This window comes from Miscanthus floridulus, chromosome 4 (assembly GCF_019320115.1).
Source record: "Miscanthus floridulus cultivar M001 chromosome 4, ASM1932011v1, whole genome shotgun sequence".
Classification (NCBI taxonomy): Eukaryota; Viridiplantae; Streptophyta; class Magnoliopsida; order Poales; family Poaceae; genus Miscanthus; species Miscanthus floridulus.
In genome coordinates, this window is record NC_089583.1 from 80186540 (window position 1) to 80199908 (window position 13369).

The following is a 13369-nucleotide window of genomic DNA, read 5'->3' on the forward strand; positions in this document are numbered from 1 at the left end:
ACAATAGATACAAGTCTAGTTGACAACGAGATATACTGGAATCATAATAATCTGGGACACATGAGAAGCGAGATATCAAGCAGAAATATAAAGGAGTTGAAGCATTTCTACTACATCACAAACTGAACAAAGTTTGACATGGCATATGCGCAATTTAGAATCACTTGAAAAAGCTCCAAACATTGCGGCAAAACTCATGCCGCACTTTCGAAAATAAAGCGAGAGCTGAAGCTAAAAAATATTGCGCACAAAGAGGACTCAAGGCACAACCGAAGAGCACACCAAATACCGCGCCCTTTGGATAGCAGGATGGATCGACAATAGTTCTTGCCGATAAGTTCCATCATCAGATCGAAGAATATAACTGCACAACTACATGAGGAAGTGATGGATCCAGCACTGTCACAGAGATTCCACGCACTCGAAGAAGATTATTGCACTCATCATACAGATCGAATTATCTAAGCAAACGGGGCGAATTAAAGGTGGAGGAGGAAGAGGAACCAATCAAAGCCTGAGGGAGAGGTCGAGCTCCTCGGCGCGCTCGACGCCGTAGCTGGAGTCAGACGACTTCTTGTTGCTTGGCGGGGCAGGCGCGGGAGCGGCATCAGCAGCAGAAGCCTTCTGCTCGTCCATCCTTGTTGCACTCTTATGTTCAACGACGACGACTGCGGTACCCGCGGTGCCTTGGGGCCTTGCGAGGGCATCGCGAGCGCCCATAGCAGCGGCGTCCCGGGCGGCCGCCCCGTGCGGGCGCAGGGCGGCGGCGATCTCCCTCCGGCGCTTGGCCAGGCTGCGCTCGTACTTGTGCGCGTTCTGGTCTCCACCGAGAGCCTGCGAGCTGAAGAACTTGCGGTCGCAGTACATGCAGATGAAGTAGCCGGGCGGCTCCGGCGAGACCGAGGGATGGAAGAGGGTGAGCTCAAGGTTGAGCTCCTGCTCCATTCCACGGCCGGTAGTACAGCCAGGGATGAAAACGGATCGGATATGGACGGATATCACCGATATTATATTTGTTTTCATATTTTTGTCTGGATTCGAATTCAAATACGGATAGTGTCAACTATGTCGGATATGATTGGATATCGATATCATAAATATGCGATTTGAGTATTCAGATACGGATACGATATTGGATGTTGGATATCCGGACTTGATACGGACAGATCTCAACCCCTCAAAACGGATTCGGTTTTGAATATGGTCGGAAAATATCCATACCATTTTCATCCTAGTACTAGCACAGTCTACGTGATAGGGGTGTGTGTGAGAGAGAGAGTGCTAGAGACTAGAGAGAACTTAGTTTGCAACAGCAATCATGTTACTAAGCGAGTTTAAATACAGCTCCAAACTTGTGTTGCAATGTTCCGTGAGATGAGGTTACTGGAGATCTCAGTACAGCCAGTGGATGGGGCTCGCGCACGTTTCGTTTGGTAGGTATGTGGCAATAAGGAACGGAAGAAGAATCATCAGGTCAAGTTGCTTGCCGCTTGTGGCCCGGACCCCGGCCGGACCCGGAGTGCACAAGTTCAGTCAGACAAAAACTTCAGGAAACTTGCATATCTTTCTCATGAGAAACACACACACACACACACACACACACACACACACACACACACACACACACACACACACACACACACACACACACACACACACACACACACACACACACATATATATATATATATATATATATATATATATATATATATATATATATATATATATCAGATACATATGGGTCTCACTCAACGAATAAAGTGAAAGGAAACTCCAACCATTGTTCTTGGACACTACTTTCAGATAACAAAGCAAGCTGATTTTATTTGTATTGTATATATATGACAGTACTTTCAGACAACAAGCAACTAACGTACATACACACGAATCCTCACCGCCTTACGTTTTACCGATCGAGATGCATGCGGCACAGAGTGGCAGACAAACTGACAAAACAAAGACCGGGATCACAGCGAATATAAGATCCCAGATGCACGCTTTCAGCCTGAGCTGCTATGTCGTCGCTTCTGGCGAGCAACCGGGTTGCTAGTGCTGGTCTACACAGCTAAGTCAGCACGCTTTCAGCCATGTAGTCCCTAGCGATTCTTTCGGCCTTGTTTTCTTTTCGTTTTCGTTGCTCAGCCTGCTCAATCCTGGCATCTCGGCTACGGATGGTTCAAGCTTGTAGCTTGCTTTCTCCTTCTTAATGAAATGCACGTCGTGTTCTAGAAAAGAAAAGATCCCAGATGCAAGATAAGGTAAGGCGCGCCGGCCGGCCGGCCATCCCCCACCATACCTCCCGGTGGGTAGCAACGACAAGGCGTTTCACTACACAGCTTATATGCCATGACACGGAAACGAAACAAAAGAGGACATGCATGCGGCCGTCGCCGTCGCCGTCGCCGTCGCGCATCAACGGTGTGTGCTCCAGCGGGCAGCCCCGACTCGCGACCGGGGACCAGGTGGCGCTCTCGCCATCTCGCGGCCGGAGAGCATCGCCATTATTGTGTTAAATGTATCAGGCCGCAGTCGGCCGTATATGGTGTCATTTGGTCCTACGGCGGGGCAGGGATTGGTGTCGATCGATTATTTGCTCCTGCTGCATGCCGTGTAGAGCTAGAAGCTAGCTGCGCGCGGCTTGCCGACTTCCAAGTTCCAGCCGGTGCGCATGGCAAGTTCACTACCGGATTTAGCTTCTTCGTTGAGTGCCTCAGGCACTCAGCAAAGGCCGATATATACTCGGCAAAGAGCGCTTGATAAACAGTTTATCGGTAAAGACCTCTTTGTTGAGTGCACTTTATCGGGCACTCGACAAAGTCTTTGCTGAGTGCTAATCTGACACTCGGCAAAGAAAAGTCGCTGTGACGGCGGCTTTGCCGAGTGTCAAGGTCAAGCACTCGGCAAAGGTCTCCGCTTTGCCGAGCGCCGTTGGCTCAAACACTCGGCAAAAAAATGGTTTGCTGAGTGTTTTTTTTCAAAATACACTCGGCAAAGGACTATTGTTTGCCGAGTGTTTTTGAGAATTACACTCGGCAAACCTATTTTTCAAAGAAAAAATATTTTTTTCTCAGCATACTGTTACTGTTTGTCGAGTGTTTTTAGAATTACTCTTGGCAAACCTATTTTCCAAAGAAAAAAAATCAGCATATCTAGCAGCTTTGCTTTTTCTTTGCACCATGAGAACGTGAACACTGGACAGGTTCCAGGGAAGTTGCAATCTGTGTCTACCTAGCCCATTCAGGTCCACTGATCCGGACGCTATGCTGCCTCGCTCTGGTCGACCTGCAAAGTATTCAAGGTAAGATGTTGGACTTCGGATTTTAAGACAAGCAGTACTTTACTCAAAAATTGCTCCTAACTATGAAATAAGTACATTAAATAAACTAGTGTCACGATGCTTTCAAAGAAAACAATATTTGGTCCGTATAGCACTAAACAGGCTACCAAAAAGGACGGGTTTCAGAAAGCAATGACAATAAACACTAAATACCAACAAATTGCATCACTGAGAATACTTTGCTAATTACCCTAGATTCACTTGTGTAGTTGGGTGGTGTTCTAAACTGTACTCACTACCTTAAAAAAACTTGTACTCACAAAAATCTTGAGATCTTGGTATGCTTCAATAACATATTAACTCTAGAAAATTCCTGAAAGTAGTGCTGCACTGCTGCAAGTATAATGGACACAGGTCCCAGAAGCAAGAGAACAGTTACACCTATAACAAGCTAAAAAGAAAGATAAAACTCATTTCATCAGAAATATTTGTATCGGCACCAGCTTTCAACAAACACTTGATGCAGTCAGTTAAGCCTTTCCCAGTAGCTATGACCAACGCAGTAGCAGGATTGCCAGCGTTGTACTAGAGAAAAGCAAAATAACATGTCACGGTACTAAACAAAATAGGATTTAAAGGTGTAATATGCCATTGGAATGAGCAGTTAAATAAGACTCCTTGAGTTGGCCAGTAAAGCAAGGAAAAATAGCATTCTAGCCACCACGGCTGGGCTAAGTATATAAAGCTTCTGATGCTGTTTATTGAGTGGGAAAAAACATCAAGGGAAGAATCTACCAAGACGAGCAATTTTAGCCCAAAATAAGGGTAAAATAAGCACTAAGCTCACCTCTTCTCTAAATTGGTAATGATTAGACAATACTAAGTAAATCAAACTACAGTGTCAATACAATAAAAAGTAACAGCACAAGTACATAAGCTAGGGATTTTTAAAACTATTTACCTTGTTGTACATTGAGGGTGTTATATTAGCAGCTAGCAGTCAGCTGCTACCTGCACACATCAAACAACATGTTATGAAACTGCAGGAAGAGTAGTCACAATAGCTCTAATATTGTAAAAGGAACTAAAATGTGATTATTCAAAAACAAGCTACAATGCTCACACAATCTTCCAGTTTTTTTTTCAAATAGTTTTACTAATTTCAATTAACAGGCAAGTTCAATAAACCAATAGATGTGCAGCAATAGCACAAATGATCTAGGCACATATGCCCCTGTGAACCATGGAGGTCACATTCTTGCCTAAGTACAGGTACTGTCCATGAGTCATGTCCCTCGTTGCATTGCAAATTAGTTACATACAAGCATGAAGTTTTTAAATAACTACTCAGGTCTTTCTGAATTGAAGTAGCTTGGAAGACAAACATGTTTTCACTTCAGTTCTGTATTTGTTTTATCAGGCTCACAAATGCATCAGGTTTCCGGCTCAGTCACCCATGCATCAAGATAGCATCAGGGTTGATAGGTTCACACATACACATACACCCATGGCCAACATAAGAGTATGTACAATGGGTGTGCTTATAAGAGATTATTAATTCACATAAGCACATCAGTCTGCACAATGTGGATGCACTACGAAAGCTTAAATAAGGGAACTGAGAGGTGCACTTTACTTTGTTTATGGTATTTCCAGTGTGATTGATATAATTAACTCTAATAATAAACTTAGGGACAACAAATATTGGTAGGTGTTTCAAAACTACAGAGCATCTATAGCTCTTGTACAGGAACCCATGCTCTAATGGTGCTCCTTAGGTAGATCAATTATCCTAGAAAAGAATCTGAAACTCCAGGACAGCAACAACACATTCAAGTAAATAAACAGGAATTCTAGACCACGGAAAATTACATTCTTTAACAACACAGTCTACTATTTAACTCACTTAGCATTAGCAAGCAAGGCCCAAATCAATATTTCACACAGAAACAAAGGATGAACTACTGCCGATATTACAATATCCCAGCAGTCACGGCAGTAGCAATTCAACGTGGGGCAACTCTAACCCTAGATATTCTATCTGCAGCGCCTAAACAACTCACCATGGACGTGCATGCCCGATCGGCAGACCACACAGGATGGACGAGCAGCTAGAACTACTGGACGGTGCAGATCTTACGGAGACGACACGGATCGAGCCTGCATCCAGGCCCATCCCGGCCCGGGACGAGTGTGGTGTTGAGCTGCTGCTGCGGTCGACCAGCGCGGCGGCGCTCAGCCAACAGCCAGCTCGCCCGACCTGGGGGTGGCGGCGCTGGCCAGCCGGCCGGCCCGCCATGGCGCGGCAGCAGCGGGGGCATGGTAGGCATGGCTCTTGGCCGCCCCATCCTAGAGCGCGCGGCCCTACCGCAGGTCCACAACGGAGCCGCGGGGATGAGCAGGGGTCTGCGTATGGGAGGAGGATGTGGAGGGAGGCGACATTGGTGCTTCCGGAGGAGCGATAGAGAGGCGAGGGAGAGCGCACACTGGGCGGAAGAAGATTGAGGGGGAGAGCGAGAGCCGCGTCGCGGCGTCGGGCTTTTGGGGAGATTTGGGGAGTCTGGGCCGACGGGGTTAAATCCCCCCTTTGCCGAGTGCCCCCGATCTGGCACTCGACAAAGTTTTTTTTAATTTTTTTTAAATCTTTGCCGAGTGCCACCTGGCCTGGTACTCGGCAACGAGGGTTTTTTTAAAAAAATTCTTTGCCGAGTGCCCTCGATCTGACACTCGGCAAAGTATTTTTTTTAATTTTTTAAATTCTTTGCCAAGTGCCACCCGGACTGGCACTCGACAAAGAGGGTTTTTTTTTTAATTTTTTTTAAAATTCTTTGCCAAGTGTCATACGTCCTGGTACTCGGCACAGTGGTGATTTGCCGAGTGTTATTTTTTGACACTCGACAAACCATATTTTTCCCACTTTTAACCTCCAAACTTTTTCTGCAGTCCTCATACAATACCTGGTACTCCATGTTCCAATGTGGCACGTTTCTTGGACTTTTCTATATTTCTTTAATTTATTTCATTTAATTGAATTTTCTTGGATAATTCAAATTATAACTGCTAGTCATTCAAATAATGAAAAAAATGAATGGAAAAATGATATTCATGTTATTTAGTATAATGTGAGGCCGTATCCAGGAATAGACCACCAATTTCGAACATCTTGTTCATGAAACATGACCATGAACTTGCGGTCGAGTTGTTTTAAAATTCTATAAAAAGCAAATGAAGTCCGAAAATCATGAAACTTGTCAAGATGTTATGATATCATATGTGGAGGCTGTGATAAAAATTTGAGAAGCTTTCGCGCAAGTTGTCACGTACGATGTTTCTCCACCTGGTTGGCCTCTTCACGAAATTATGAAACTTCTTCGGAGATTCTTTGGTTTGCAAGCATTGTACGTGACAACTTGTGCGAAACCTTCTCGAATTTTTATCATAGCCTCCACATATGATATCATGACATCTTGACAAGTTTCATGATTTTCGAACTTCGTTTGCTTTTTATAGAATTTAAAAACAACTCGACCGCAAGTTCATGGTTATGTTTCGTGAACAAGATATTCGAAATTGGTGGTCTGTTCCTGAATACGGCCTCACATTATACTAAATAACATTAATATCATTTTTCCATTCATTTTTTTTCATTATTCGAATGACTAGCAATTATAATTTGAATTATCCAAGAAAATTCAATTAAATGAAATAAATTAAAGAAATATAGAAAAAGTCTGAGAAATGTGCCACATTGGAACATGGAGTACCAGTTATTGTATGAGGACTGCAGAAAAAGTTTGGAGGTCAAAAGTGAAAAAATATAGTTTGTCGAGTGTCAAAAAGTGACACTCGGCAAAGGAGCCTCTTTGCTGAGTGTCCGGAGAAGACACTCGGCAAAGAATTAACGGAGGCTGCCGGGCATTAACGGAGGCGGCCCTTTGCCGAGTGTTCTAGTTTGCCGAGTGCCGAGCACTCGGCAAACCACCTCTTTGTTGAGTGTTATTGTTTGTCGAGTGCTCGGCACTCGGCAAACCACTGCTTTGCCGAGTGCCAGTTGTTTGCCGAGTGCTTTTTATCTGGCACTCGGCAAACAGCCTCTTTGCTGAGTGCCCGATAAAAAACACTCGGCAAAGTCTGGAACACTCGGCAAAGAAACTGTCTCTGGTAGTGGTTGTGCCCTAGGTGTGGGCAGTGCGCACTCGGTTGGATCCCACCATTTCGGCCTATCAAAATTATGTCTTGTTACAAACTTTGGGTCTCTAAAAATATTCTGAAACTTCGTTTGAAACCTGAACCGAGCAAGACCAGCCTCCGCCGCCAGCTTATCTCTTGAGCATGGGAATCATTCTCCTTCTATCCGTTCCTTCTCCCCCACACTACCTTACTCTTCCCGCGGCTGCACTCCGCTTCCCTCCGTGCACTATATTTGGTCCAACGACCGTAGAAATGGCTACTACAGTCAATTTAGGACCTTGTTTTCATATGGTTTTTGGATAGACTGTATCTCAACCACTACCAGATACAGGTGCTTTGTTGAGTGTCACCCAAAAACACTCGGCAAAGCGTTTGCCGAGTGTTACACTCGGCAAACGACACTCGACAAAACGTTTTAACGGCAAAGAGCTTTTTGCCGAGTGTCAATCATCGGGCACTCAACAAAGACTATGCCGAGTCCCAAAAAACACTCGGCAAATATTTTTCGGGAAAAAATAAAAAAAACAAGTTGCCAGTGGCACCACCAAGCTGCCGCCGCCGGGGATGCCACCACCACCACAGCCGCCGGCCACCACCACCACTACCACCAATGCCGGCAGGGAGAAGAAGGGGGAGGAGAGGGCCGCCGCCACCACCACGCCCCGCCGCCGACCACCACCACCACCACCATAGCCACCGACTGGATCTGGGAGGGGGAGGGCCAGATCCGGCCAGGTGAAGAAGGGGGAGGGGAGGGGCATCGGCGGTGGAGAAGAAGGGGGAGGGCATGGATCTACTCGGTCGGCGGCGGCGGCGGTGGATCTGGATGCGGCCCCGCCTCATCCTCATGCCACCGGTGAGTGGGGGGGAGAGTAGAACCGCCGGAGTTGACGACTATGCGCGTAGCCGTCGGCATGGAGGTGGTGGCACCGGATCTAGCCACCTGGGGGCACGCCCGCCATGGATTTGGCCAGATCTGGGGGTGAAGGAGAGGGGCTGCGCCTGCCATGTCGATGAAGAGGGAGAGGGAGGAGGGGAGGAGTGGTGGCGCTGATCAGGTAAAGGAGGAGTGGCGGCGCTACTCGGGGAGGGGAGGAGCCCCCGCGCTGAGTCACAGAGGGAGAGGTGCGGCCCTAAGTCATGAGGCGCTGAAAGGAGAGAATGAGGGAGGGGGCGCGGTTCTGAGTTGCACGGCGCTGAAAGTAGATTTTTTTGTCCTTTGCCAAGTGTCCTAGATCTAGGCACTCGGCAATGTTTTTTTTCATTTTTTTCTTCTTTCTCAGAAAAAAAAGATTTTATTTGTTTGCCAAGTGCAAAAAAGAAAACACTCAGCAAACCACCCTCTTTGCTGAGTGTTTTTTTTACACTCGGCAAAACCCTCTCTTTGCCGAGTGTTTTTTTGCCGAGTGTTTTTAGCTCAGTACTCGGCAAATAACTTGTTCGTCGAGTGCCCGATGAAATACACTCGGCAAACATAAAAACACTCGGCAAATTTAACGTTTCTGGTAGTGAACGTAGTAAAAATAACTATTCCTACAAGAAGGCAAGGCAATTAATAGCGGTTTAAATGCTTTTGTACTATCTCGATTTACAATAGCAACCCATGGTACCAATAGATTTGTATAGTAAGTTTGCTTGAACAAATAAACGGATGGTACAAATAAAGTTTGCATAGTAGGTTTGTAACAACACTCGACTATAAAAATGGTATCATCTATAGTAAGTTGCTCATTGAGAAATGAATCTACTACATACTTCTGATGCAACTGCACAACTTGGTTTACATGAGACAACTTCATCAGAAATTTCTGCAGATCATATGCATATTACACATCATCACAACATGGTAAGTACATCTTTACCATCACAACAATAGACAAGTTACAAGTTCAAGCATGAGCTTAGATTCCTCAAGCTCAAGTCTCAAATTCTCAATAATTGAACAAACCTAATAATTGATAATTCACCAATCGAATGGATGAGCTCCTTCAAAGTAAACCTGCAAATGTCTGGTGAACTTTTACCAAGTTAAACAACTCGATGGAAGGACTATACATCTATCTAAATATCATCCAAGATTATCTTGGCTCCAACTAAAACTTTGCTCAATATGAACCTATCCTTGTCTATCTAGATGTGCTCTATGGTTTATCTAGCATGCATGCCTACTGACTGCCCAAGAATTTTTCCAACCTAGAGCTAAGTCTACTGAGCAAGTCAATCAAGCTACAATAGGAAGTAAAGGCACACTGTGAGCTTCTAGGCCCCTAAGCTAAGTGATTTTTATGGTTAATGACAACATTGCTTTTGTGACTAATGTGTGTGTTTTGCGGAAACATGTTTATGTTAGGTCACAAAGCATGAAGATGAAGAAGTGTCCTCAAGCAATGATGAAGAAGCAAGTTGAGGACAACTTAGCATGTGTGGCTAGCATATGGATTGGAGGATCAAGTGTTAATGCTAGGCCACAAAGCATAAAGAATAGAGAAATCCCTGATGGTTGATGATAATACGATCGAAGAACTCAAGATTGAAGAAGGAGATCAATCAATAAATCAAGCAAGCAATCATCAGCAACTCAAAATCAAGTGGATCATGGAGGAGTCCAGTATTGCAACTGAAGACTCAAGGTTGAAGACCTTTCAAGAGTTAGGATCGCTAAGAAAGGGAGTCAATTGAGCAAAGGCTCAACCAAATGTTCAAGTCTTCATGGTGGTGCAATCTTGATTAACATGTAGTCTAGAGAGCCTAGTTATGGTGCAAAGAATCCAATGGAACACGTGTTGCCTCAATCGAAGTTTGTCAAAAGAAGTTAGAGGCGAGAATAGAAGAAAGTGCACTCAAATTACAATCTAAAGCTAAGGAAAAGCACACACTAGACAATCAAGTTGGAGTCTACCTAGTGGCTCTGTGTGAAGACACTGTTAAACAAGCATACTACATGGTTCAGGTAGAAGGATTATGAGCATTGAACAAACCAAAGACAAATGACAAAGGCTTGGGTTTGGTGGCTCTAAAGAAATAAACTGACCAAATGATCCAGCTAAAAGGAGTTGTGAGTGTTTGTAACACCCCAACCCATAGAAGCCTATAGTAGTTGTGAAGTTCACCCATGTGGCCCATGTATGGTTGTTGTTGGTGGGTTTAGTACCACCTTGGAAGTTTAGGAGGGTGAGGGCTAGCTTATAATCCTTCTCATTTCAAACATAGCACCTGCGGGTTAACCCTTTTACACGAAGCAAGGATGAAAGTGTAAGAGAGGTGCTATACGTATGCAGGCCATTCTACGTGTGGAGCTAGGCCATATAAGTACATTTTGGATGTGGGGTGGTACAAATGATATTTAGAGCATAAACCCTTACTACATCTGCCCATGGAGGGGTGTACCAAGGAGTGGTCCTAGACATCTGTTGCATATGGTGAGCTGCCGAGGGAGGTGGGGTGAATGTAACACCCTAGCCCATTAGAAGCCTACAATAGTTGTAAAGTTGGCACATATGGCCCATGTGGTTGTGCAGTTATGGTTGGTGGGTTTAGTACCACCTTAGAAGTTTAGGATGGTGAGTGCCAGCTTATAATCCTTCTCATTCAAAACATAGCACCTCTAGGTTAACCCTTTTACCTAAAGCAATGAGGACAAAAATGTAAGAGAGGTGGTGCTATGCGTATGTAGGCCTTTCCACGTGCAGAGCTAGGCCAAATAAGCGTATTTTGGATGCGGGGTGTTACAGTGTTGGACAATCTTGTTAGAGGTGTTGACTGTTGAAGTTGACTTTGCTTTTGTGATCAAGAGATGGTTTGGTGATGTGGTGAATGTGAGCACCAAAAAATTGAAATGTGACATCAACTAGCCATTGGAGGTGTTAGGACTAGCCATTTGAGGGGCACTATGCAACTGAATGCATTGGAGTGACCATTAGAGCACTTTCGGCATTATTTTCCAACAACTCTCTCCTGAGGTTTGGGCTATAAATATGCTTCAAGGGGTCTCCTAATGGTGCCTTTTGGCCATGTATTCAATGGAGGGGTGTTGTAGGGTTGAGATGGCAGACTAGAGGGGGGTTGAATAGTCCTTTCTAAAATTAATCACGCCAGCTAACCAAAACAAATGTGGAATTAATACTATCGGTCTAGCCAAGACTACACCCCTCTATCTAAGTTAACAAGCACCTTAGAGAAGATCCTAATTGGGCAACAAAGGTGCTAGGCTAGCTAGAGCTCACCTAATCAATTCTACAGCAAGGTCACATAAACCTATTCACTAGTACTTTGGCAACCGGGGGAGCTCCTACACAATCTAGTAAGCAAAAGCACAAAGCCACCAAAGCTCACTAGCAATGCTCAATAACAAGTCTACACAAGCCAAATTAGAGAGCTCAAATTACTTAGCTACACAAACTAAGCAATGTGACTAACAAGGTTACTCAAACAATATTAGTCATGCAAGGGAGCTACTTCTATGCTACACAAGCAAGAAGGTAACTAGCAAGCTACATAAGCTAACTAATTACAAGAGTGTAAGGAAAATGGACCCTAGACCCATTCACTTTGGATTTTGGTGTTTGATGACCAACACAACCAAATTGGACTAATAAATTTGCAAGTGATTGTTTTGTAGTCCAATAAGGTGCAAGACATGACTTGGACGAAGGTGACGTGACAATCCAATGATCAACACCATAAGCAAGACCTTAGAAGCACAAGAGAAGACCCAAGAAATCAAGCAAAGTCCATGCACGAAGATTGAAACCAAGCAGGACGCAAGATCGCGAAGAAACGAGCTCACAGAGGTGATCGGATGCAGTGATCGGATGTTGGCGGCACAGTGACTGGACGCTCCAATCAAGAGGCTCGGCAATAGAAGGCATCAGCGGCAGTGACCAGACACTGAATAGTAAAGTGACCAGATGCACCAATGGCACTATTCATCATCCCAACAACACATTTAGTATTGACCGAACGCTGGTGGCAAATTGACCGAACTTAGGACTACAGCGTTTGATCGAGTACAGAGAGGTTCCAGAGCAACAAAATTGTGACTAGACACGTCCGATGGCATATGACCGGACACCAATAGCATCTGATTAGTTGATCATAGCTCTAACGGTCGGCATGACCGGATGCGTCTGATCAGGACGACCTGAGCGTCCGGTCAGTAGCAGAAAAGTAGGATTTTCATCCACAATGGCTACTTTCTTAGTGGGGCTTATAAATAGACCCCCAACCAGTCATTTGAGAGATGTGGAGCTGAGGAAACATTTCTAGGTTGTTGATACACCATTTTAGTGATCTCCATTTGCATAGTGCTTAGTGATTCATTAGGTGATTAGCATAGGTGCTTTGCGAAGTGCTTAGGTTGATTAGACCACCGCTTATGTGCTTGCTCTAGGTTTAGGCCTAGTGTTTAGTGAGGTTTGCATACCTCTTACCACTCGGTGCTTATGCGCACCATTGTTGTACATTAGAAGGGCTTGTAGTCTTGCGAGATCACACCAACTGTGTTTATGGTGTGGCCACCACCGTGTACCAGAGGGAACAAGGCCCGCGTCGTTTTGGTCAGAAGCTTAATTGTGAAGACGGCGGGAAGCATCTAGAAGAGGCTTGTCGAAAGGCATGTTGGAGACCCACTTGCGCATGGGGAAGGCCCAAGGCTATCCACAGAGTTACCTGACCAGGAGCTTGGCCCTTGCGAGGGATTCCTTGCGAGGGGCTCCAACGAGGACTAGGAGGAAGCTTGCGCGCTTCTCGATACCTTGGTAAAAATACCAAAGTCATTGATGAGAGTTTGCACATCTCTACCTTGCTCTTTAGCTTCCGTATTTACATTGTTTGTATTACTTATTTTTGTGGTAGAGATAGCAACACACTAGCAAAACTGTAGTTGCACATTTAGATAGT

General features: G+C 44.9%; 1 protein-coding gene across 1 annotated transcript; it reads right to left on the bottom strand.

Annotated features, from left to right (window-relative positions):
- Positions 1–507: 507 nt before the first annotated feature.
- LOC136551824 (uncharacterized) lies at positions 508–945 on the bottom strand. The gene has a single exon (XM_066543371.1). It carries the CDS (start codon positions 943–945, stop codon positions 508–510), a length of 438 nt encoding a protein of 145 aa, XP_066399468.1.
- Between the last annotated feature and the right edge of the window lie 12424 nt (positions 946–13369).

Excerpts from the sequence above, each read along its gene's own strand:
- LOC136551824 (XM_066543371.1), bottom strand. The coding sequence starts at position 945 with ATGGAGCAGGAGCTCAACCTTGAGCTCACCCTCTTCCATCCCTCGGTC.